This window comes from Neolamprologus multifasciatus, chromosome 17 (assembly GCF_963576455.1).
Source record: "Neolamprologus multifasciatus chromosome 17, fNeoMul1.2, whole genome shotgun sequence".
NCBI classification, from domain to species: domain Eukaryota; kingdom Metazoa; phylum Chordata; class Actinopteri; order Cichliformes; family Cichlidae; genus Neolamprologus; species Neolamprologus multifasciatus.
Genome location: NC_140455.1, coordinates 34172392 through 34199471, shown reverse-complemented (window position 1 = coordinate 34199471; position 27080 = coordinate 34172392). Strand labels below are relative to the sequence as shown.

Below are 27080 nucleotides of genomic sequence, written 5' to 3'. Positions count from 1 at the left end.
TAAATAGTGTTTTGCATGTTCCTATAAATCGCTGCACCCATTTCCCATTTTCCAAGCAAAGTATAAAGAAATGAGGTGTGGCTTGAAACGTTTGCACAGTAGTAGTTACCATGTTGCTCCATTTTGGTAATCACCAAATTAGAAGGGGTTAATTGATTATCAGAGCTTTAATTTAAAAGGGGCTTTATCCCATTAAGATGTGTTTACTCAGCGTGATGTTTACTTTTAACTTTAAAACTTTAGCCAAAAGTTGTTTTTTGTGCCCTGGTGTGAGTTTTAGGTCGACAAGAAGAAAACCCTGATAATGTCAATGGGTTTGGAGTCGGCATTATAAAATCAATGATGGAATTTGAAAGCTTTGTTTACTTGTCATGGAGGGTTTCACCAAAGACAATAACAATTTGTATCATGGGAAGTGGTGCCTTTAAAGCTTGACAGATATAGGGAACTAAAGGTCACATCTCATATCTCAGCCACTGCCACACCAATATGGCTTCTTTATCCAACTGTTGTGAGTACTTTGCAAGCACAGTAGTCAGTGTTGGGAAGGTTACTTTTAAAATGTATCCCATTACAGAATACAGAATACATGCCCCAAAATGTATTCTGTAACATATTCCGTTACGTTACTCAATGAGAGTAACGTATTCTGAATACTTTGGATTACTTAATATATTATCATGCTGTTTACAACTACATGAATGTACTATTGCTGTGTGATTTATTACTGTTACTGAAGGTCCGCGGCTCCGAACCATAGTAAAGGGACCTCTGGCTAACACGTCGGGTTCGTGTTGGGCTCGTAGCCGAAAACTAGCTTTACTTTGTTGTCTGGGTCAACTTTGCTTGTGAGGGACAGAGAGAGGCGTTGAAAGGCTGCTCCAACAGAACTTATTGTTTTTGGAGGAAAACACGAACACGGTGTACAGTCGAGTCTTAATAGCTTACTTACAACTGGGCTCGTCAGGCACTCTTCTTGGCTGCAGTGGTTGTTATTATATTTACATGCTTCCAGCTCCCGTTTTTGCTCGATGACAGCTCGTACCTTTCCTTTTTCTCCCTCCCTCGCTCACAGACACATAACGTGTATGGCAGTCCATTCTCCCTGCAGCACGGACTACACTGCCTATGATGCTACATTCTTTAGAGCTATACCGGTAGCATTCTGCCTATTAGCTTAGCACAACAACAACAACAAGGCCTCTCTCACCCAGGAAACACGCAGAGAGAGCGTAGCGCTGTAACCATGGCAACCGTAACGCTGCCGCCTGGAACAACATAACGTAGCTGTCAAACAAACCCAAACAGTCCTGACCCGCCACAATATGAAACAGGGAAGTACCGCTGTGTAATCCATTTATTTCAACAAAGTAACTGTATTCTAAATACCACCTTTTTAAACGGTAACTGTAATGGAATACAGTTACTCATATTTTGTATTTTAAATACGTAACGGCGGTACATGTATTCCGTTACTCCCCAACACTGACAGTAGTAAACTGTATATCCCTCCAGATTCCATATAATATCTACTTTACTTTGTGCTGTTTCACACCATTAAAATAACTGCTGATTGGCACAAGCACCTTCGACCTTTGGTGTAGCACATTCAGCCGGTGCACGGCCTGAATAGCTTTAAAAAGCAGCAAACTAGGGCCCAATACGGATAAATCCATTACATGTGGAGAAAAGAAAAAAAAATCTCAGGTGTTTTGTTTGACTCTGAAGTAATTTGTAGTTAAGAAATACTACTGTAGAGGTACTTTTGATCTGTCAATAAGTAATCGGTGTTGCACATCAAAGTAATAATACATTTTTTTCTATTGCTACAACCTGTTTTACCTGAGACAAGTTGATTTGTGGACTTGCACTCATACCCAGGGTGAGAAATCTTAACTGACATTACTTTCCAAATTTAGATTTCCATACTTGCCTATCTCAGTGTCAAAAAAGAAACAAGATCCAGTCTGTGGGCAGAATGAGCACAGCTTGAAATACCACTCCATCTCAGCAGAGACCTTTGATGTCTGATGTTCTTTAATGAAACATCTCACTCACATCACAGCACCCTATTAAATCCCACTCATACAGGGAGACAGGTAAAGAGTGAGAGTAAGAAAGCCAGATCAGGAGACCGCTGACCTTTATGTGCATGCGTGGGAGAGAGTGTGTCTTTAAGAAGTAGAAAAAGAAGGGAATAAAACACCACTGGCATCAGACACACCATGAGTTCAAGCCAGAAAAAAAAATCTGATTTCAAAACCACTTTATTGCAGGTCTTCGTTATATAAAACACATCTAGTTACATCACAGATTGTTTTGTGTACAGTGTGCACTAAAGTATGAAGAGTCAAAATTAAATTAACTTTATACTTTATCATACACTAAAAAACAGTATCCGTGCCTGCAGACAGTAATGCACACAGTGCAATAGTCTGATAAACAGCCGTCGCCTAACTGGACCCATGAAAAGAAGGCAGCTACGCAAGGCAATAGAAAGAAGCCCTGATGTGATAACATACAATAGCACATATCCCAGTAAGTGCACAGTGGTGGTTTTATCCCAATAAAATTCCCAGACAAAGTTGCAAAAACCTTTTTTTAAAAACTACATTTAATAGTTTCACCAACAAGTAGCCAGTAATGTGTGACGTTACCATCTCTTTGTTTTTAGTTGTGCACTTGAGCAGCCAGCTGCATAGAGCCAACATGAAAGAGCGCTTGTTCTCACAACAACTACTTTATAACTGTTGGAAAGTAGCATCATTTATGGTTTTACAAGATTTTGGTCTGTTTTGGTCTGTTTCAAAGTTGACGCTTGACTCTTTCTTTGCATAAAGAGTGCTTAAGTTTCTACGTGACATCAGCAGCTAAGATGGCGAGTTAATTCATTTAGCATCAGATTGATAATCTGAAAAGATAGCGAGCGTTAACCTTTGACTCCGGATATGACAGTTAATCAAAATACAATTGTAAGCGCACAGAAATTGGACCAAACACCAGGAAAAGCATTGGTGGAAAAATGTAAATAAAGGTTTAAAAAGTTTAACTTGGATTTAACTTCCATGGCTTGTTACCTTTTTAGATTACATCACAAAATTAAAAGGGATTTAATTTTGTTTTATATTATCTTCTTGAAATTATACTGTATGAACATTACATACACAAAATTAATGCTCGTTAATGAAAAATAACATTAAATCAAGCTTTTTAAAAGCTAAAATGTTTATGTGTTTTAAGATGTCTGACAGAAAAAAGGTACAGGTTATTGCATTAGTTACATTTGTGCGTTTGGTCATCTATAAAAATTTCTCACAAGACATCCTGCACATATTTCTCTGTGGTCTAAAATATTGGACCTGATACAACCATCAATCAAGTAAAAAGTTTAGCGTATAGTTGCTATAGTTTGTAACTGGTTTGTAAAGAGGGCAACCAAGAGCTTTTTAGCTGTGATTTTCTTTGGTTGCAAGCCTGTACTTTTCATGGAGGATGCCAGCTTTTTTTAATAAATATTAACTCACTGCTAGCCAAGCAGCAAAACTCGCAAAAATGCAAAACAAAATATTTGCCTTCATAGTAAAAGTGCCTCAGTGCTATAGCAAACACAACTAAGTGCAGATTTTCTTTACAAGGTCAACAGCTTCAATTTCAGTTCGTATCATACTTTTAACGGCCTTACTACCGCTTGGAGAGTAGTTGGCAAACTTGCATAATCCATGCAAATTACCGGTGAACGAGGCAATCTTCTACCTATCAAAGCACTGCTAAGGAGGTTTTGTCCAGCTGGTCAGGGATTACATATCTTCCCTAGTGACTGGTGGTTTCCATTGAGTCACTAACTGATCTCTAGGTCTGTGTGACTAAGGCTTTATTCACTTGACCCTATGTTGTAACCATAATTGTCACACATCCAAAATGGGGGACAAACAAACAAACAAACAAACTCCAATCTGAAGCATCTCAACTATGGTGAGACACCATCTGTAAAATGGCAGCTATGAGCCTCTAAGTAATAAAATCTAAATTATCATTATCACTGGCATCTTCACGCACGCACGAATCCCAAAGGACCTGCAGAAAACCCACTTTTACTTTAATCACATATACATGGACCCTCATGTATTATTACCATACACACAGTTTTATATAATCACTGTAAAAATAGAAGCTTCTTCTTATTTGCTGGCGACCGTTCTCCTGAGATATCAAGACCAGCTTGACCTCAAACAAAAAAAAAAAGAAAGAAAAAAAAAAAAAAGGAAAAAGCTGAACAAGACCAATTTCAAAGCAAAGCAATACATTATCTCTAATGATGTTAACAATGGATAATTTTAGCTAATCCCAGGCGATGATTAAACTGTTGGTAGTTTAGCCAGAGACGAGCAGAACTCAGAGCCACAGGTGCAGCGCAGCGGTGCTCAGACACACCAAATCACTTAGCAACCACTTTGCCTTATCACCCAGCAGTCACCAGGGTCCTGTTAGTGTATTAGCAGAGTACTCAGTCCTTTTCATTAGTGCCCCTGGCTCATATCTGCTTCCACCTGGGTCACAGATGAAATGATTTTTTTCCCCTTTTCCCCCTAAAAGGAGAGATTTGTTTTTTTTGCTACTTTTTTCTCTACTCTTTTCAGTTTATCAGTGTACTTCACAGGGATTATTCTTCATCCTTCTTACAGAGCTGCATCTCCTTGGCTCTCTGTCCATGCTTTGTAGGGAGAAATCCCATTTATATTCTCCTTCATGGCAGGGTAAAGACCTTCTGGGATAGTTAAGTCCAGTTTCATCTGTTTGTGCGTGTGTCTGTGTGTGTGTGGACTCCCCTGCTTCAGATCCTTTGAGCTTGGACATCTTAATTTTCCAAAAAGTACAAATACAAAACCTGACATTTTGGGTTTCAATGTGGCAGCAGTAGGCACATCATATCTCTGCTTACTTCAAGCTCTATGAGGCAATTTTGTACCTGAAAAGCCCCAAATGTCAAAGGGAAAATGACTTGTGGACTTGAAAACATGAAATGAAATGAATGAAACTTTTCCATCCTCTTAATGGGATGCTGAAGTGCTTTTTAGCTTTGCATTTTTCAAATAACACCTTTAAATTTCATTCCTTTTTTTTTTTGCAAGGATAGGAGGCAAGGAGACATCAGCATTTAGAATTTAAACTGATATGACGAATGCGTTTTTCCAGGAAACTTTGCCAAGTTCAACTAAGTTGTTTTTGAACAGCTAAATGTCCTGTTCAGCTCTCAATCCACTGACTAGTCTGTGATTGGCTCCAAGGCACTGAGGGTACACGGGTCGTCCGACACACACTGCTGCTGCTGTTCCTCAATACCACGGGCAAACAGCCTGATCAACTGGCACTGGACACTGCAGAGATAAAGACACACACAAAATGCACCATTTAGCCTGAATAACAAACCATCAACTTAACGACTATGTTCTTTTCTGTGAGACTTTACTGCCCATGTGGCCGCAGAAGCAACGGAACGGCCCCCCTGTGTTAGGACTCAACACGCAAACTTGAAAGTGACAGTTTGAGACGCAGAAACCTTTAAAGTGCCGCCTATAACAGATGGAGTATATGCACAGAAGAAAAGCTGTAAAATGACCGGTGTGTTGTACAGTCTTAATTACTACCTGTGCCTTTTTCTCCTAAATGACACCTATATTTATGTCAGAACACCTGCTGTTTTCTTGGAGGCGTAAGCAGCAGTTAATATAATGGTTTATCTCTAGATTCTATTTATACATGAAATGAAAACACAAAATCAAGCAGAGGCATCTTCAGGTTGTAATTACATAAAAAGGTATCTTAGCTTGTTTGTAAGTATTTGTCTTTATCACAGTTGTGCCTTGAGTTTAACTTTTGCTAAAGATCTACTTCCTACATTGCACTCTTTTTTTTCCCCCCTCCAACTTTCCTTCCGTCGCACCCGGGCTATTACCATTTATTATCCAAGCAGCACTCTGGCTGGCTCACTCTGAGAACGATTAGTGGCGAGGAAGAGGCAATAAAAGGACGGACTTCTGCTTTAATTAAAGGGGAGTAGCCTTTTAACATGGGGAGGGCCGTTAAATTAGCAACATTACAGCGCCATGCATCATTGGCAAAGTACAATGGAGCATGAAATAAATGATGCGTCAAGCGGTGCCACGCCGGCTGTATAGAGATCTGATAGTGGGGAAAGCTGAAGTGTGGACAGGGCCAGAATAATGAGGGGGGCTAATTCCATTGAGTTGCCAAGATTGTACAGCGGGGAACAGTGAAAGACTCTCCTGACCAGAAACTAATGGACACTAGTGGTGCTAATGGCACTGCTGCTCTCGCTTCTGTCTCGCCACACAGGAGGACATCTTTATCACCAGCCCTTCTTTTATATTGACAATTTAGCTACACACAGAGCATTGTTGTTGTTAGATCTTTAAATCCTCTACATGTTTTTTCCTGCTTTTTCTTTCCAAATTCAAGTTTTCTAATATAACTCCTTAGCATGTAGCACACCACTCGAATCCTCTTTTTTTTTTTAGCCAAATAGTAAAGATGGGTCACTGATAGATATTAAAAGTTTGGATAGCTTGTAGCCAAGCTAGCATTGCCATGCGAACATGTTATCAGCCTAATAAGGCTTCGGTCACTTAGGCCAGCGGGCCATGGACCGGTACTGGTCCATGAGTCGTTTGGTCCCGGGCCACGAGAGTTGAGGCTCAGGTATGAAATTTATGGTTTTCAGGGTTTTTCGTTATTTTTGATCGTTTTTATCGTTAACTCAGTTTCCCTGGGTTTTTTCCCTTATGCTATGAATACATTTTCTTTCTTTTGGTACCGGTACTGGTTTTACTTTGTTGTATTTATCCGCAACTCCTTAAAGGCCAGCTCGTGAAAATATTGTGGCGCAAAAAAGGTCGGGGGCCGCTGACTTAAGCCTGGAGCCCAGTTGGTAAGTCCTGGCAATCTCCGCTAACTAGGTGTTATCGGATGTGCATTCTCCAACCAGTTTTCTACTTGTCGAGTAGTTTGGTATCTTCCATGTTAACTAAAGTGACTGCAGCAAACTCCAGAAACCACTTGCAAACAGTTGAGGAAAACTCTCACGACTGATGGTTGCTAACTGGTCTCCATGCCTGTGTGACTAGAACCTAAGGTCCATGTTCAGCATCCTAAAACTCCACTTAAGCTGTCATCACTTTGTCAGTGGCAGCTGCTCTTTAGAGGACATTTCAGGATCTCGTTAGATAGGTAACCCTTTTGTATATTGCCCACTCTGTAATATGCCAGTCTAAGGTATTCTTTGCTTGCTTCTAGGTCTCTGGTCATCAGTCTGCTGACCTGTTCTGGCATGTAACCATGCTAATGTTTAACAATTCTCACTAAAAACAGTTATCTAAGGCTGATCTGAATGTCTCGATCTTTGATGGCTAAAATCCAGGATTCACCGAAGTCATTGGGATCAAGGAACATGCACATCTGAACAGCTTTTCACAGCCATCTACCCAGTACCTATAGGTGTTTCAAAGCCATAAACAACCAAGGCGAAAAGTCACAGTCACCCAAGTCCACAGGCTTTTTCCTACGATTTCAGTTTGGATCAAAGCAGCGGCTAAAAGTTGTACATCTGAGTTTTACTTCAGTGCACTGTGAATACAGAGTTGTCAGGCATACAGAACATAATCTGTTTCTACTTACGCTTTAAGACATAATACTCAGGAACATTTGGGGCAATTTAAGCCAAGATTACAGCTTAATACCCAAAAGGAAAGTCTTTACCACAAATATCCAGCCATGATGATGCAATAGGTATGAGCCCTGCACGTATTTCAATACTTCTTACATTATACTGCTCCTACAATATTATGTGCTTCAATTCAGAACCATTTGCCAGTCGTCATCTATGCCGAGTGATGCAGGCCCGTCTTTACCGCTCCGCCGCACAGAGTTCATCTTTAGTGACAAGCTTCATAAGACGGTAAAAAGAAGTTATCGACGTTTGCTCCTCTTTACCAGGCAAAGTAGAGTTTAAAAGCATTAAAATGTCTAATATATGAGCAAAACATTCATCACAACTTATAAATAAAAATGCATTTTATTGTTTTTCTAGTGTTGGTTTCCCCAAGTTTGAGAGATTTCTTTTCTTTTTTCATTTTTTTAAACACCTTAGTCTATTCCAGGCAATTTCACATGTTCACTGCAGTCACCAAGCGTTTCTATAAATCACCCAGAGGATCTTATACGAGTATGCAAATATGCATCTAAGTAGACCATGTAACTGTACCGAAAGTCTTCCTTTTGGGGTTTAACCTCTTACCACAGAGGTTTCTTTGGTCCGGATATTCCCAGGTATTTAACCCCTAGTGGGATTTTCCCCTTGGAGGTGGTCCTCAGAGTTACTGACCCACCTTGTAATCATTTGAGTCTCGGAAGGGGTGTCAACATTATAGGTGCCAAATGCAGTATTTCTACAAGTCAGACCTTGGTTGAATCTCTTATGATGCCTCGTAGTGTACGTCGCACAATTGTCTGTGCAGTCACACATGATTCTGTTGTCATTTACCTGACTTGAATGGCAACCTCGGGCAGGATCTCCCCATCGCAGCTCCAGCTGCCAAGGGGAGTGCTGTAGCCAGTCTTTGTTGCAGGCTCGCTCAGGTCTTCCAGTGAAACCAGTATGTGGCGCTCTGGCTCGAAGCGAAACTTCCTCACCCGGTGGACCTCTACAAAAGGGTGGTCGAACTGGGGTAGAAAGGCAGAGACATATGAGAAATGATGAAAGGGGAGAAGACGGACAGATAAGATGGATAAAGGAACAGATGTTCTCACAGATGCTGCAGATGTTATGCTCACCTGAAAAGGTTTCAAAGTGAGCAGCTTGAGAGCCGACACAAGAGCTCATCTTTGTTTTAGTGCTCGACTAAATCAACGTTTCTTCATTCAGAGTCACAAGGAAATAAGACGTACTGAACAGCGAGGATGGAAAACAGCATTTTAGAAAAGAATTTCTAATTAGAATTTCCTCATAATAAGTGTCTCCACCAAATTTTGAACTACAGCTCAATATATAATGTATAAATGCTTGTCTAACAACAATAAATGAATGATTAACCCTTGATTATGGGGAACGGAGCCTTCAGTCGCTCTGCTCCTTGGCTCTGGAAATCTCTTCCTCCAGCAATAAGAAATATAAACTCTCTTCCCGCATTTAAGTCACACACATCTGTTCAAACTGGCTTATTCGCTTTAGTGCTGATTTTGTCTGTTGTCAAGTTCTGTTTTGCAATTTTAACTTATTTTATGTATTTTATGACTATTGCTCCTTTTATTAATTTTGGGTTTTTGAAAGGTGACCTCAAATAATATGTATTACTATTACTACTACTATTATTACTGTTATTACTACTACTATTATTACTGTTATTACTACTACTATTATTACTGTTATTACTATTATTACTACTACTATTATTACTGTTATTACTATTATTACTGTTATTACTATTATTACTGTTATTACTATTATTACTACTACTGTTATTACTGTTATTACTACTACTATTATTACTGTTATTACTACACTATTACTGTTATTACTACACTATTACTGTTATTACTACTACATTATTACTGTTATTACTACTACTATTATTACTATTATTACTATTATTACTACTACTATTATTACTACTACTGTTATTACTGTTGCTGTTGTTGTTGTTAAAGTTTCACAGAGCAAGCACATCTACTATCACATGTCCCGTTTTTCCTAACACATGATAACATTATAGCCATAATGATTTACTGACATTATATTGGAAGTTAAAAAACAATGCCATGAACAATCTTAAGCTGTTTTACTACACAACCATCTGTAACCATAACAACTGTTAAACACTGTTACAGTACATCATAAAAAAATCCTCATAACTCCTGTCTACAGTGATCAAAATTTATTCAACATTCATTAACAGAACACTAAACAGACAAAGAAATGCTTATGACACATTAGCCTGGTCGTTCAAAGAGGTTGTAGAGACCTTGCATATGTGGGACATCCACACTTTTCCCCACATCCACTGCAGCTCAGGTGCTGTTATAATATTATGGATGTGCCAATCATGCGTATGATCGTCGTTTTAATCTCAGTTTGCTCAAAATAACGGCAACTAGTTCACGTTTTGGACAGTTTAGTCAGGTTCTTGTGCTTACAGGCACACCTCTTGTAGCAGTAAGGCATCTTCTGACCTCTGCATGACCTCATTTTGTGCACCATATTTCCCCAGTCATACAGGAAGCTGTTTGCACTTCACTGACTGTTAGATTTGTGTTGTGCTGTCATTTTTTCCCCGCCTGCTCATTTCTTTATGCGTACTATAAGACACACGCTCCCTGTCATTCTTCATTTCCATTTGCTGTGCAAATGTACAAACCACTCATATGCAACACAAACCCCAGGAAACAATGCCGCTGTTGTGTTGTACATTATCATTGTCATTATTATTAAATCCTTTATTTGAACAGTCTCACTGATATTGCAATCAAAAACTGTACTTTATGAGTGATCACAAATTAAGAACAACGTTGAAATATTCCAGAGACTGCTTTGTTTTCCTCAATTATAGCGAAGTATTTAAATCCAGTTTTTTCAAGTTCGGCATGAATAACACGCACAGCTCAAGTTAAAGTGTCCTGTGACCCGATATTCTAAGCACCGTCTTTAAATTTGATTAAGGAGCAGAGGCAAACAGGCAGTCTTTGCAGCAGGGCCTTGTAAATAAACATGATAGAGAGGACTGTGACACACAGAATCGAGGCTTCCAGGTGGATAAGAAGCATGCATACAAACAATATCACCGTAATCAAGTGCAGACAAAACAGTGGATTGTACACTGATCTTACGACCTGCGAATGAGAAACAGGATTCGTTTCTGTATAAAAACCCATTAAAAGGCCCTTTATACTGTTTCACTTTTCTAAAATACCCCTGTGATCTTTCAAAGCCCAGCAGGTGCCCATCACTGCAGGAACCCGGGCAAGTGTGGTAGTGGGAACGCAGACGGGTCCCATGACTTTGTCGAGGTCCTCGTTGATCTCTGTCTACACTGCCCCAAGCCAAAACCTCTTGTTTCCTGAAGATTTCTCAAACTGATGGACCCATCAGGAGAAACTTGGAGTTCCCCATCTAGTTCAACATGCATACTGGAGGAGCTGGGGATCAAACCACTGACATTCTGATTGGTAGGTGCCCCATTCAGGGCAGGGATAGCTCAGTGGGTAGAGTTCCCCTGCTCCCCGGACGCTTAATGGCTGCCCACTGCTTCACTGAGTGAATGGGTTAAATGCAGAGAGGAATTTCCCCACGGGGATCAATAAAGTACACATTATTATTATTCTACCACCTGGGGCACAGCCCCATCCAGTGATCAGAGAATCCCATTTTCCTGAAAAATTACACTTAAATTTAGTTTACAGGCTCCTTGTGTGTAGAGTAAACATTGTATTTTTCCTACTGTCTTCTTAAGGAACGTCCTTATATCAACACGTGGGCGTTTTTTCCTTCTTTTTCCAGTGACAGATGTAAACAGGCAAAAGGGAGAGATGCGGGTCAGATAACATGCAAGTGCATGAAAACTGTGAACGCTGGAGGAGTGAAGGAAAAGAAAAAAGAAAGATGAAAAGAAATTATTTTGTCAAAAATCCCCTTTCATCTCCGTCAGTGTTGCAGAAAGCGCACGGACAGAGCTGAACCTATTTTCTTAAACTTCACAGGGTGCCACTTTCTCTCTAAACTCCTCTCTGTTTTGTCTTGCTTTCTTTCTGTACCTTCCTCCCCTCTCTTTCTGACCCTCTCTCATCCTGAAAGTGGAGTGAAAGCCATTTATTTCACATCAGACCCGCTTTATGACTGCAGCCGCTTTGCATTCATGCTGGATGGTCTGCCTAAAAGGCTTTCTGACAAGGCCATGAATACGCTTAGTGGCTTCTCACTCCTTGTTTCTCTCTGCTTGGCTGGACAGTGATGCTGATATTAGCTGAACTCTGACGCAAAGTCCCGATCACCCTACTCATACTCGTCTCCTGTTCTGTGCCGCAAGTAAAGCGGCAAAGACAGCCTAGAGATGCAGCATGTCATCATTTTTCATTGCCATTATCACATTCAGACATCTGCGATTCCTGGAAGGTGGTTAAAGAGACTTCTTTTCTTTTCCTGTGACAAGTGAGTGTGTAATATAAAACAAGCTTTAAACAGCAATGCTAGCTTATTGAGCTCAAATAGCCAGGGCTAACATGCTAATATTTAGAAGGAATAATTTCCAGCTTCATGTAGGATCTTTAATTTAGTTTTACTGTCATTTGCTGTGAAATGGTGAAAAAGAACATGTATATTACTAAAATATCTCTGAAACATACTTCTATGTCAACATCTACTTACTATGATGATCGTAGCATGTGTGTGTGTATATATATATGAACCTGTATGTACCCGTACCTCCTTAACAGACGGGCAAACAAACTAACCCCCCAGAAAAAATGTGCAAACTCCATCACACACACAGCAGTTATTAATGTCTCTATTAGGGATGCACCGATACTGGTATCGGGGCCGATACTGTAAAATGTGTGTGTCCTCATACTCGTAAAAGTTAACCGATACCATGAACCGATACCAACTTATTTCATTAATCAGAGGGTGGCTTGTCATTTCTGTTGTAGTTTTTTAGATTGGTCACTAGGGGGACATCCCGTGCTAAACAGGCACAGGGTTAGGCGAGTGAGACTGGCGGCTCCAGATAAAAAAGAGAAACTGGAGGCTGCTGTAGCTAGGCTAAACAAAATGTCAGCAGTGTGGAACAGCCAACTTTAACTCAGGTTTTGGAAAAGCGATGAAAAATGTCAAGAGAAAATCCACGGGCAGTTAAAATAACAGAGGCTCTGACTCATTTTATCGCTCTGGATGACCAGCCAATGCCGGTCGTGGAAAACATAGGATTGCACCGTCTTCTCAGCATACTCGAGCCGCGATATGAAATATAATAAATAAACAGAAGCTCGGGACAGTGCCAATAGTTCAGTGATATTTTGTTAAATTACAATGTGGAGACTCTGCAATAATTTAAGACAAGTGCTTATTTTTCACTTGAATTTTTTTTGTGGTCATTTTTATTAAGATTTTATTTTTTATCGGCAGAGAATAAAATAAAACCTGTCTTCCAAATCATTGCATTTGTGTGTGTGTGTGTGTGTGGTAGAAGTATCGGTTTTTGTACTCTGTATCGGCAAGTACTCAGATCCAAGTATCGGTATCGTATCGGTTTGAAAAAATTGGTATCGTTGCATCCCTAGTCTCTGTGTTTTTAAAATTTCCCTTATGTGCCATTCAATGTGTGTTGCCCGTATGCAACACACTCGAATTTAGTTCGAGTTATCATTAAACACAGAATTTAAAACATTCTGTGTAATCATGTAAAACAAACCAGTTGCTTGATTTGCAAACATTAAAAGGGAGGGAAATTCTGTTTGTTTTGTACCTTTACTTTGTAAAAGTGATTTAATGATCCGTGAATAAAAACGGAGCAGCATTAGTTGCACAGTCATTCAAACTGTGAATTCCCCAGCTCCATCTTATTAGTACCATATATTCAATGTTTTTAATGATAATTATTTTTTTAAATTAAGACACTGTGGTACTCTTGGTAATAGTGGTATTTGATTATAATTGATAGTTGCTGATTGTTTGGAAAAGTTGCTGATTGACAAATAAATATTCATTAGTTACATTGTTTGCTGTTGAAAACAGAAGCAAAGAGCGACTTCCCCATTTGGGAAATTGGGCCAATCGAGGATCGCGCTACCGTTTGCTAATTAGACCCAGACAAATCGGAGGTAATAGATAAACAGAACCAAACTGTGTCCCATTGCTAATATCTTGCTTTTGACTCTCAGCGTTTGGATTATAGCATTCAGGGGAAATCCTCAGCAGTCAAAGTCATTTTAATGCCTACATTCAGCAGCATTGCCAGTGAAGGCTGGTAATTTTATGTTGTGCATGCACATTTCTCTGAGTCATCTAGATGCTAAAATATTTAATTGGGACTGGAGACACGCTTCGTGTCACTCGGAGCAGCGAAATCTTTCCCTTTGCTTGATAATTTCACTGTAACAGCACCCGCCTCTGCGCTCTGCTCTGAATACCATTTTCTTTACTTTATCATCATCGAAATGTTTGCCTTTCTGTGCCGCTGTATAATGTCAACTTTAAAACTGAAAATCTATCAAATCGTCAAATCAAACCGCATCACGGAGATAATATTTTACCTTTGTGATTTAAATATCGGGGCACAACTGAAAAGGAAAATCTGACATTTAGAAATCGCCTCAGGATGCCGGCTTGGGCTAAAAACACTGGAAATTCACACTTTTACCAAGGCAGCTGGTGCAGATACTTGAGATCCCTCTGAATGGGATAAACTTCCTGTGGTCCTTCCTGAGGTAATAATTACTAATCACTAGACTACCCCTGGTAATACTTGTACTATCCTGTGAGGGCATTAGTCTGGTATGAGCCTGCTCTCCCATACAGTGTATCCCTGATGCAGCGATTACCGGTGCCTCTCTGGACTAGGGTGGAGGTTATTTATGATACGTGGGAAGGCATAAGGGCTCAGGCATTTGAACTAAAGTGAACCAGAGTTGAGAAATTGAGCAGAGTCAGCAAAGGGAGGTGCTAGCACAGCAAGTGGGCAAACTCTTCCTTCTGCTTACTCGATTACAGGCTCAACACACTCAATCCATCTGTGCACAGACTGGAAAGTCATCATGTTGAACTCGATGCTGTGCGTAGTGTTTAACGCGATGATTGACAGAGGACTGCTTCACTGTTATCTGAAGATTCCTTCTGTTATCCCTGCTGGATCCGAATTGCATGCTTTTCCATTCAGTAAGATTACACACAGCATGCCCCGCGCTTTACATTTATCGACAGTTTAGGCATATTAGGGGAAAAGCATCTTAACTGCTGCATGCCTATTAGGTAATAGCAAGTGCGTTGAGATTTGATTGCACACAGCGCAGCTGCGTACGCCTACCTGATCGTCTTTGTTGGTGTGTCGAAGAAGGTGTTTGAAGAAGTCCAGGCGGGAGCAGTTCCTCACCAGGATCAGGTCTGCATTGCCGTCAGCGAGGTGGGCGAAGGGTGACAGGCCTTTTGGACTTCGAGGACAAGCGCAGCTCATGTTGGCTGCGTTAATGGCAATAAACTTTCCATGGATCTCATTCCAGTCACTGCTGTCATCTGAAACCAACATCAATACATTTAGGTTTACAAGTAAGAACAGACTAGATGAGGTGAAGTCATTCATACACAGATGTTACTCCACAAGCTGCAGTTCCTCTGATGGCCACTTGAGGCTGGCTCCAAAGGTGAGTCAATCCACACAGACTGATGTTAAAGTGCACGACTTTAGCTATAAAAAGAACGTCTTTGCAGCTTGTTTACATACACTTTTCCCCTTCTTAACATCTTTAAGGCAGTGTATTTTGGTTTGGATTTAGTTTGGGGTGTAGCCACTTTGACCGTCACGTGTGTCAACAGAAGATTAAACTGTTTCAGCAGTCTGTTGCTCAGCGCTAACTAAAAGATATGTGCGTCTGCGAAGTGCACCTATGCAGTTTATGGTTGCAGTTTGCAAGCCAACTTGGAAGTCAGCAAATATGGTGCTTTCCAGCTTAAACTTGTGCAGTTAAGAAATCAAAGGTTACAGTTGATGCATGTGTTATATATAAGTGTGTTAGGTGTTACGTGCAGTCTGATTTCAAAACTGTGGGCACAAAACAGCTTAAGCTGCAAATTGTTCTGTGGCACTTACAAAGTAAACTTACATGTAAACACTATTAAATTGTGCGATTACTGTTGTTTTGCATTACCTGTAATGCAAAACAACCACAATTACCCTTTTGTGATCATAAGAGGCGCGCAACCCAAATAGTACTTTTCACTTTAAACACACCTTTGCAGAAGAGTTCAGTTTCATATCAATGCAGCGGAGAGATATACTCAGAGTTACGTGAACTTTACGCATGGCAGTCTTCTCCAATGACGTTTGGACACCTAAACATAAATTCGTCCAAATTCCAAATTTCCAGAATTACTCCTGGAATTACTGTGGTAGAGCGTGCAGGAGATGGGCCACTTCTCCTCTCCAGCTCCTCACCTGACACACCTGCTCCATTTCCACACAAGCGCAACTGGACATCAAATAGGTTTACACACTAGGAAGCTGACATTTGTTGTGTTTGAAAAGAATCTTTGCTACCAAGGTCAACAGCGAGTTCAGCGAGTTTCCTTCAGTTGCACATTTCTAACTTTTGATTGCTGAATGTCAGCATCTTTCTTCTTAAAACCTTTAAAAACTTGACTTGGTTTCCAGTATTCCATATTAGGTTGCCAAATGTGTAGTAATCCATTGCACTGCTGAACCACACTACAGAGCTCCAAGCTGCCGGTGTTATATGCTCCAAATAACCACACTCACTTTTATTTAAGTGCACTCCACTTGGAATTAAATGTGTCATGTTGATGGAGTGGAATGGTGAGTTAGCAGCAAAAAACTGGTGGTGAATGAGAAAAAAAAAAGACTTTTTCACAACCCCGCCTCAAGCGGTCGAAGGTAATCTTTTAAAAGTGTGAGGTTATCCGTTTGCTTTTGTCCATTTGTGCTTTTACTTAACTTCTTCTGCTGTCCCTGCAATATTCAAACTCCTCCGTGTGACATTGAGACTCTTAAACGAGCAAACCTTGAGCTGAAGAGATTTTAAGTTCACTGAAACTTTACCTGCAATTCGGATGCAGCTCTGCAACATTTGCAAAAAACTCCACATTTTATTTCGTTTTGGAGAATTCTGAAAACCTCAAGCTATGTACTTGTACAACTGAGATAAGAGATGAAAAAAACAACCCTCATTGAGCTTGATGTTTGGCTCGTCCAGAAGGGTCCATTATCAAGCTGAAATGAATAATCTGTGCACCATCAGGTATGTGGGTTTAGAAATATTTTCTGCATTTTGCTAAGTCTTTATGAGTCCTGGGGTTAAGCTCCAAGCTTGTCACAGAGCAATAGTGATGCTGATGAAGGTCCATTAAGATCCAGATGTCTTGGCAGCCGTTCTCAGTGCAGCTACCCCGCTGACTGAGCCAAGATAGAAACTTCCCCGCCGACACCAATCTACCAAGCCTGCGAGTCCAACGCTACGAAACGCAATTAAGCACGACGAGGTAAGGGTCAACAAAAGAAAGAGGAAGTCGTACAAAGGTGGAAGGCTGACGGGTTAACCGCGAGTTTGCTCGTTATGATTAAATGGCGCGCGTGGCCTCCCAAACCGCGAATGACAGACGCGATGGTTGCACTTCACAAATCACCACTCTGTTCCTCCGAGATTAGTGGCTGTTTACTTGTGCGATGGCGTATCAAAGACACAGTGCTATCACCCACGGGACCGCCGGTGTCTGTCACCAGGGTGATAGTCGCTGCAGCAAGCTGGAAAAAAGTGATCACAGACATCCAAATTAGCATCTGACTGCTCCGCGAGCACCTCAGAGGGAAAATTATGTGATCTCGGAAAGCAAAACGATTCATTACCCACCCCCCCAACACACACAGACACACACACACACACACACACACACACACACGTTGCAAAAGCAAACTTACAGAGGTGATAACGCGAACCAATGATAACAAGCCCACCGAGGCTACTTTAAAACAACAGTATTCTAATTGGAAAGCAGTGATGTAAAAGTTAAAGAACAACAACAACAAGACATCCAACGGTGGACTGTAGGCTCTGCGTTTGGAGAATGTTTCCAAATGAGTGTTTGCTTTTGCAGGAGAGGCTGGCTCATTTGCAGTGAGGGAGTGTGTCTTGCCTCATTGATTTAGCAGTTGTCTGAGATTTCCCTCACCAGAGAAGAAGACAGGAAGAAGGAAAAAAAGCACAAAACAAACAGCAGCAGTGGCGTGAGGCATAAGCCCCCCGTCAGTGCTGCCAGAGCCAAATTTCGCTCTGATTAGTGGAAACTGGTCCCACGGCCCGCACAGATACACAAACAGGTTGCGCTTGCTTTTATATTTAAAACAGGCGAAAAATAACAAAATATAAACACAAACACTCCAGAGGAGCCCTGAGTGCCAGATAGCCAAGAGAAGATACTGCTGAATTTAACATCCTGACACTAATTAGAGAACGCACAGATCATCTGCAGCTCAGAGTACACACTAACACACACTAACACAGGAGTCGGTATTTCATCTGGCTCCAGAGGGCTTCTGCTGCGGTGTCGCGGTTTTGAGAGGGGTGGAGGTAATAAAGTGTGTGTGTACGTGTGCAAATGGTCAGAGGGAGAGCAGGAGGTGGCTGTCGTCCTCGGTCCTGTGCAGACAGAAAGAGTCCGACTGGGAACATGCAGTGTTGGGAAGGTTACTTTTAAAATGTATTCCATTACAGATTACAGAATACATGCCCCAAAATGTATTCTGTAACATATTCCGTTACGTTACTCAATGAGAGTAACGTATTCTGAATACTTTGGATTACTTAATATATTATCATGCTGTTTACAACTACATGAATGTACTATTGCTGTGATTTATTACTGTTACTGAAGGTCCGCGGCTCCGAACCGTAGTAAAGGGACCTCTGGCTGATACGGTGGGTTCTGTGTCGGGCTCGTAGCCGAAAACTAGCTTTACTTTGTTGTCTGGGTCAACTTTGCTTGCGAGAGACAGAGAGAGGCGTTGAAAGGCTGCTCCAACAGACCTTATTGTTTCAGAGGAAAACACGAACACGGTGTACAGTCGAGTCTTAATAGCTTACTTACAACTGGGCTCGTCAGGCACTATTCTTGGCTGCAGTGGTTATTATTATATTTACATGCTTCCAGCTCCCGTTTTTTCCTTTTCCTCGTACTTTTGCTTTTTCTCCCTCCCTCGCTCACAGACACATAACGGGTATGGTCCATTCTCCCTGCAGCACGGACTACACTGCCCATGATGCTACATTCTTTAGAGCTATACCTGTAGCATTCTGCCTATTAGCTTAGCACAACAACAACAAAAAGGCCTCTCTCACCCAGGAAACACGCAGAGAGAGCGTCGCCCTGTAACCATGGCAACCGTAACGCTGCCACCTGGAACAACAGAACGTAGCTGTCAAACAAAACCCAAACAGTACCGCCGTGTAATCCATTTATTTCAACAAAGTAACTGTATTCTAAATACCACCTTTTTAAACGGTAACTGTAACGGAATACAGTTACTCATATTTTGTATTTTAAATACGTAACGGCGGTACATGTATTCCGTTACTCCCCAACACTGGTAACATGTAACCTTGCAAAGTAGGCGCGAGGGCTGGTTGCTGGAGATTCGGTAAATCAATAGGTTAAAAAGGGAAAAAAAAAGAAAAAAAGGCGGCGGCTCCAGGGGGGGCATAACAGGGGAGCTATGCACTGTCACTAAAAATCACTTTACGTTTTCTCATCAATAACTCATCAAGAATCTCATCAAGAATTTTGCCGTGCTGCGGGAGAGAAAGAGGAAGAAGAAAAAGGAGAAGAAAAAAAAAAATCAACCCAACAGAAAACCCAGGAGCGAAATGTTGCGAGGGAGAAGATGATGCGGTTATTTACACTCAGTCCACCTCAGGTACTTAATCTTTCGCAGAAAAAGAGAGAAAAATGCAAATCTTCCCCTGTTTTATGTGTACGACTTCAAGGAAAAAGACAGCCAGCGTGGGATCGTCTCCTCTCCTTTACCCCCTTCTTCTCCCGTCTCTATTCTTAAAACTACAGCCTGTAAAAATACTCATTTTCACATGTATCAGAAGCCTGGCAATGGTTTCAAACTAGACAAACAAGCAGATAACGCGGTAGAGAAATGAGAAATGCACTTTTTTCCTGTGTGATTAAGGCGCATTTCTAGTAATAAACCTGAACCCGTACCTTTGCCTGGCTTTTCCTTCTCCTCCGACACGTCGCTGTGCGTGTCTTTTGATGAGCGGTTGTGCTGACAGATGCTGCACCTGAAATATCAGTGAGACTTTGATTAAAACATCAGTCTCCCTGCTGACATTTCAAACTTTAACAAGCCTAAATGGTGCATTTGACAGGAATGCATTCGGTCCATCTGAAACCCGGCTCGGCTTATGAGTCTAAAGCCTTTTGTAGCTCGGTCATGTCACATTTTATGCTACAATAAGTTGTCGAGTTACACGGTGATGGCACTTTTTGGAAAAGGATGAAACTTTCCTGAAAACCCAAAAATAAAGCGATAAAGCTTTTTATTTACCCGGATCGACACTGCAGCTTGTCCCTCGGATTCCCCACGTCGTCCTCGGCGGGGAGGAAAGAGACGGTGCCCTCGTAGTAGTTGTGGCTCAGAAAGGTTTTCACACCTGGAAAGGAAACACAGTCAGTGTGAGTGCAGAATCCAAATGTACCCGTGTTTTATTTTGTTGTGCTTAATTTCAACCTGAACTCTTTTTTTTTAAGGTTTTACTAGAAAAAAAAGAAAAGAAAACACAACACATCTGCACACATCAGTAGGCAGTTTGTCAGATTTGTCTCCCACAGGGAGATTGCCGCAACGCTTGGAAAACATGAGATGCTCTGCAGAAAACTAAAACCCCGCCCCGTTGGTACATGAAACCTAGTTCAGAGGTCACAGGAATGTGTTGATCACACATGGTTTATGAATTTCAAGTTTGTGAAACTTCCACACAATCATCCAGATTCCTCTGCTGGATGACACAACCCCAAGTGGATTTGTTCTTCTTCCCTGGGATCAAACCAGCTTTCACTTGTTAGGCAAGTATGTAACCCCCTACCCCGCAGAACGCAGAAAAAACCTTTCTAGCTTATTGCATTCATATTATTTATTAATTGCACAATGTCCTTTCTTCTTTAACTTCATTTTGATTTTCTGTAGTTGTAAAGTTTTTGCACTCCCTCACAGCATCAGGCACTCACAGTTAGGGATGGGTATCGTTTAGGTTTTATCCGATACCGGTGCCAAACCGGTACTTTTGAAATGGTGCCGGTGCTTAAACGGTGCTCAAACCGGTGCTTAAAGAATGGAAAACACAAAATTGGTCCAAAAACGTCTCATGTTCAGCTGTTTTTTTGTAAAAAGATAACAATGTTAGCCTTTTCTGCAGCTATAGGGCATATATGGTATCACTCTTGGCTGGAAGCAGTGCTTAAACAATGGAAAAAACACAAACTTTGTCCAAAATCCTCTTATGTTTAGCTGTTTTCCACTTTTTCTTCGGTCATTTTAGCCTTTTTGTCCAGGGTGAAGGGAGTATCTGCCATCAAACAAGAAGACAGCCACATGTAGCTATGATGGTGTTTGCTAGTTCACCTTACATGCATTAATGTAATAACGTGGTTAGCCTACTCAATGTAAATTACACACGAACAACATTAAGCTACTCACGCAGAGAAGAACGGCTGCTGCTGCATCATCATCCTCACCATTTCTGCTACACTGGCAGGGCTAGGGGCCAGGACTCTCCTCTTCGGGTTTTTGGGGGATGTTGCTACCTCCAGGTCCGATAACAGGCAACCCACAAGCAGTAGATGTGCACGGTGTGAGGTCTCGCAACAAGCTATCAAATACGGCGCATTTCTCGGCTTTAGAAAAGAACGCTATGCGGCGCCAGGTGTTTCATCAGATTTGAGGTGTTACCTCCTTTGACAGTATCACAGTATCAGCTTAAAGCACTTGTTGCAGACTGATGAGTTTGCATATTTTGCTGAGAAGTACAGCAAGACTTTTGACCGCTTCGCCTTGGGCATTTTTAATCTGTAGCTTTGCTCTAAAAGAACGTACGTACCTGGACCCGCCTACTATCCTCGGAACGTAAAATGATTGGCTAGAATCTAAAGCGTATCATTCCATACCAGTTGGTGGCGGTAATGCACCTTTCAGTTGTTTGCCAACCGCCAATACAAATGTAAGGAAGAAGAAAGTGTACCACAGCTCAGGAAAAAAAGCACCGAAATAAAGCACCGAAATGTGCGCTGCTTTTCGGTCTGGTTACTACCGTTTATGTCAGAACCGGTGCCATCATGGCACCGGATACCGGTGCCCATCCCTACTCACAGTGCTCCTGTGGCACTTTTACTTTAACTATGCTGTTTATTTATTGTAGGCTGCGCTACCTTTTATTCTTTATCCTGCTATTATTTCCCTTGTGGGTTCAGTTGTCTACCTATACTAACTACCTGTCCACCCATTCATCCACCCGTCTGTCTCTTATTGCATCACCATATCAAATGCTGGCACTGTGTGCGAGCAAATATGCAAAGGATGTTGTTTGGTCTTTGCTGCTACCGCATGCAGAGTTGTGTCAATAGTTACAGTTTATTATATACTCCTCCTACAAATGATCACATTACACCTGTAAGGATGCTGTGTTAAACGTGAACACAATAAAGGTGTTATTGTTATTTTTAAACAGGGCTAAACATAAGTGATTTAACTTTGGTCAAGTTTGGATGCTATCTTAGCCTTCTTCTGTCCACTTGTGCTGCCTACAGCTACATCTAAGCACTTTTCAGCAGTTCACAGTGGAATGGTCCACAGTTTCCAAGCCCAAAGGTAGCCCGAATCACTTCCATGTGAGTCCTTCCACTCCTTGAAATTGAAAATCAATGACCATTCTGACACACAGCACACATCACAGGCACCAAGTACACCGGGACGTAACATGACTAGAGAACATTTTGATCACACCTCATTTTTTTGTGCCTACCTGTAACCAGGAAGTGTAAATTAAAGTAAAAAGATGAGTTTAAATTTATGGATTTCTATTTTGGATAAGTGGAGCTCAATTTTTGTGGATGAAAATTGCTTATTTCTGCTCAGCTGGCTCTAGTTTAGTTTCCCATCTGTCATCATAGCGTTGAAGCGTAGACAAAAAGAAAAAAGTAACAATAATATGTAGAGGTTTCTGCAGAGCATCTCATCTAATCGTGGTGTTAGGAAAACTGTTGATGCTGCTGCTGATGTCTGGACCCTTTACAAAGCCAGCAAGCCCTGGGATGAACTCCAGGTTAAATCTTTTTTTAAAACAAATGCTATCAATCTCACAATTAATTAAGAACAGTGAGCCAAGAGTTAAAAATAAAAGGTTAAATGATGTAGGCAGATTTTAGAAAAATGATGGCCCGCATACCTGCCAGGTCGTATCTGGCAGGGCCAAGCCATCTGTTCCTCTCACTGTCTGAAAGCACATCTCCATAGAAGCCGTAGCCAAGCAATGAGACAGAGTATCTGAGAAAGACGTCATTGTGATGAACTGAACACACATCCATTGGCTGCGAATCACCTGTGGAGATAGTCAAACAAACAAAAAAGCACAAAAAATAACATGAATATAAAACTAAAATTAGTCTAATCTTTCAAAGGCTGTTGGTTCTTGTAAGATTTTCATATTCTTTCAGCAATTTCCACTCACCCACAACGATGTGTAAAGCAGAAGTAACTGGATCGTTGGTTCCCACTGTAGCAAAGCAGATACAGTCAGTAGACCCTGTTGGGTTACGGAAACAAAGATATGCTCCGGTTAAAGAAATAAAAATGACATACTTCTTTAATTTACCAGAAGGTTATATCCTCTCTTTGTTAGTCTGGGTTTTTAAAAATGTGGATACATCTAATCAGTGGCTCTGGAGTGTAGTGGTTTATACAATCAGCTAATAAGTCAACGGTCCCTTTCCTGCTAATTATGCTTATATTTAATGATGAAAAAAGCACATCTTATTCTTTCTGCTTTGTTTGTTTTTTTAATGTGCCAGCATTGGTTTGGCTGTTTGATGCATCTCAGCAGAGATGGGCAGTAACGTGTTACTTTTTTCAAGTAACGAGTAAAGTAAGGGATTACTATTGCAAAAACGGTAATTAGATTACTGTTACTTTACCGTAGGAACGCTGCGTTACTGCGTTACTAAAACCGTGATTTTTTTGCAAGAATGTCTCATGACAGTGACGTAAGCGAGTGCGACGTTCGTGACAACAGCTGTGTGCAGATCAACAATGGATAATATATCGAGTGCGGGAGAGAGTATGAGCGTGCAGCGTTTAAAGCGTGGAAGTACTGACCTTACTTTGAGTTTGACTCCATAAAAAGTGTCAAAAACATTAGCGTCCGTTGTGCGTGGGAAGAAAACTTCTTTTTACAGCGAAAAAAACCCTAAACTTCTGAGCAAGCACCGAGTAGCTACGACATAATGGGAAACTCACAGAGAAACTCGCGGATTCTTCCACTGACCGCTGCGCACACCTGCACCAGGGTAAACCTCCGCCTACCCACTCCTGCTTTACAGGTGAAAATAGAGCAAAAGGACCGCTGAGTCTTTGACTTTATTTATTTTCTGCTGTGTTTTACTTGAACTTTTTGAAAGAGTGAGTGTAAACACACACAAAAAAATAATTATTTTATGTGCTGGAATATGCAGAAAATAGGTTTAAATATTAAACAAATTTCTTCCAGTCAGAGAATGGTGCATATAATTAAATTTTTGCTTGATGCATAAAGTTAAAAGATTAAAACGAATAAAACAAGTTTTAAAAAGAGACTTTTCCATCTGATTACATTTTGTATGATGGATTATGCAGAAAAAGTAGAATTGGGCTGAAAGATCTATCGCTTTATCACCTATTCAGGTTGTAAATCGTGTTTTTAAAAAGTAACTAAGTAACTAAGTAATTAATTACTTTTGAAAATAAGTAATCAGTAAAGTAACGGGATTACTTTTTGGGGGAAGTAATCAGTAATTAGTTACTGATTACTTTTTTCAAGTAACTTGACCAACACTGCATCTCAGTAACTGTCACCATGTATTCACAGGTACATACTGAAAAGCCTTTTTCCTTTTAAATCCATGTCTTCCTCCTTAAGACAGGAAGTGGAGCAGATACATGATATTTTCCTGTCTTCAACTCTCAGTAAATCTAAAGCTTGCAATATACACTTAGGATATGTGATGGGTACTCTGTCGTGAACGCCTTCCAGCTAATCAGAAGAGACTGTGTAGCAGCTTAGCAGACACTGTTGGCACTTAAGTTTTCCAAGATGCTGATAGTGTGTGTAAAACATACTCTCATAAATTAAATCAGTCCTTACACATCATAAGCAGGGTCACGTCTCTCAAATCTTTGACCGAGTGAAGGGAATTTAGTTGAATAATTTCACTAGACGGAAGCAAGGAGACATCGTAGTCATAAAGTTAACTGATCAGATAGCTCCAGGCTCCAGACTATCATCAGCTCTCTTCAAGCAACAAATGAGGGATAAGAGGCATCCCCGCTTTGTGAGAAATGTTGAGTTTGACATTAAATCTTTCAACTTGAGAGGTAATCAGCCAGTATCTCTCTTTCTGCACCACATGGTGTAATTTCAGACCTATCTGCCCTACTTTGATCATCCTCAAGTGGTAATATAGACCTACTGCCACTGATGAAAGACAGAGAGCGCGAGCAAGAGAGCAAAGAGAGGAGAGTGAAATCTAACCAGTGATGTTTCGAGCTGGCTCACAGAAGCGTGACAGGGAAGATCAGGCCTGTCATTCAGTAGCGGACACACAGATGAGTATGAAGATGAGCTCCCTCTCTTGCTTTTTCTGACTTTCTATGAATATCACTTATCTGGCCTTTGCTTCTTCCCCTCCGAGCTTCATAATCACATCCGAAACACTTTCCGATTGCTCCTGACAGCCCTGCACTGCCTGCTATTTTGCTGAGCATAAAAAAAGGTGACATGTGCCATTTCAGTCTTCTAAAGCTACTCCGTAAAAGCCAGCTGACTTTGAATGAATATAACTGCTGCACACAGATCTTCAGTGATGTTTAGTGCTCAGATCTTCAATGTTTTATTCCTCTTAAGTTGCTCAACCACAATAGCTTGCTGGCATATTCTGAGGAGAGAGCATAAACTGTCACAAGGCAAATCCTCAGTGGAGATGCTCCATTTTTTATCTGTGTTTCCCCTAAAACTGTCTTGCCAGTAAAATCATCTCAGCAGTTAGATCATCTTTGTCTCTGGGAAAACAATGGACGCTAGATGCTTTTAAGAGCTGCTCCAAAAAGGATATTTTAGCCGTTTCAATCCTCAGTACATGAATATATTCATGGCTGCACTGGCAGTATCCTAAAAACAGCCTCAAACCAAAAAAAGCAGACCTTTGATTTAAAATATTTGTTTTTTTAATCAAAATTGTCTAATTTGTGTTACCTGAAAATGTTTCCAGTAGCAAAGAAAACTAAATGAACAAATTAAGTGTTCAGTTGAGATTAGGGCTGCCACAAACGATTATTTTGATAGTCGACTAGTCACCGATTATTTTTGCGATTAGTCGACTAATCAGATCATCATCCATTGGACATACAACTACAGTTTATTGCACCAGCAGCATCTGCTCTTATATAACTATCATTAGCTTACAGCTTTAAGTGTTTAAGGTATGTGCTAACTAAAAATAAAGACAAGATGAGAGTTTATTAAATTTTAATGAAATTTGCAGATTGTTTCAGTGACGTTTAATAAACTCAGCCGTCTGTTCCTTGCTATCTAAAATATAACAGGACACCGGAGTATATTCTCGAGCATCTCACACTTCTGATAATCCAGACCTTCCCAAAGTGTGGGGCCCGCCCCCTAGGGGGGGCGCAGAGCCATTGCAGGGGGGCGCGGCATGAAAGAGGGGGGGGAAACAAAACGCTTGGACACTGCTAGCACTGGGCGGCCACAGAAACGCAAAGCAGGAGATGAAGCATAGCTGAATATGTTTCCAAATCAACTTCATTCTAAGCCAAAGACTAGAAAATATGGTGAAGAAAATCTTCCCTTTGGGTTCACCTGCACAAGTGCCGAGGTAGGTCTCCCCTGCAGAATTGGTTTTCCCTGTGTCGGGAGCAGCGCTGGGCTGTTCAAATCAGGGACAAACAGGATCCCACAGCTGTTTATGTTTTTGAACCCATTTTGAAAAATTTATTGATAACAATGTTGAATATTATTACACATGA

The 27080-nt window shown here is 40.9% G+C and overlaps 1 protein-coding gene across 1 annotated transcript in view; it reads right to left on the bottom strand.

Moving 5' to 3' along the window:
- Positions 1–942: 942 nt before the first annotated feature.
- Positions 943–27080, bottom strand: part of cerk (ceramide kinase) — a 63592-nt gene continuing 37454 nt past the window's right edge. Inside the window, exons 7-13 of the mRNA XM_085137753.1 lie at positions 23515–23589; positions 23233–23385; positions 20340–20445; positions 19994–20073; positions 15084–15289; positions 8558–8736; positions 943–5375 (exon numbers count right to left, since the gene is read on the bottom strand). Coding sequence (XP_084993879.1) covers positions 5264–5375; positions 8558–8736; positions 15084–15289; positions 19994–20073; positions 20340–20445; positions 23233–23385; positions 23515–23589 — 911 coding nt within the window. The 3' untranslated portion in view covers positions 943–5263. The remainder of the gene's footprint in view (positions 5376–8557; positions 8737–15083; positions 15290–19993; positions 20074–20339; positions 20446–23232; positions 23386–23514; positions 23590–27080) is intronic.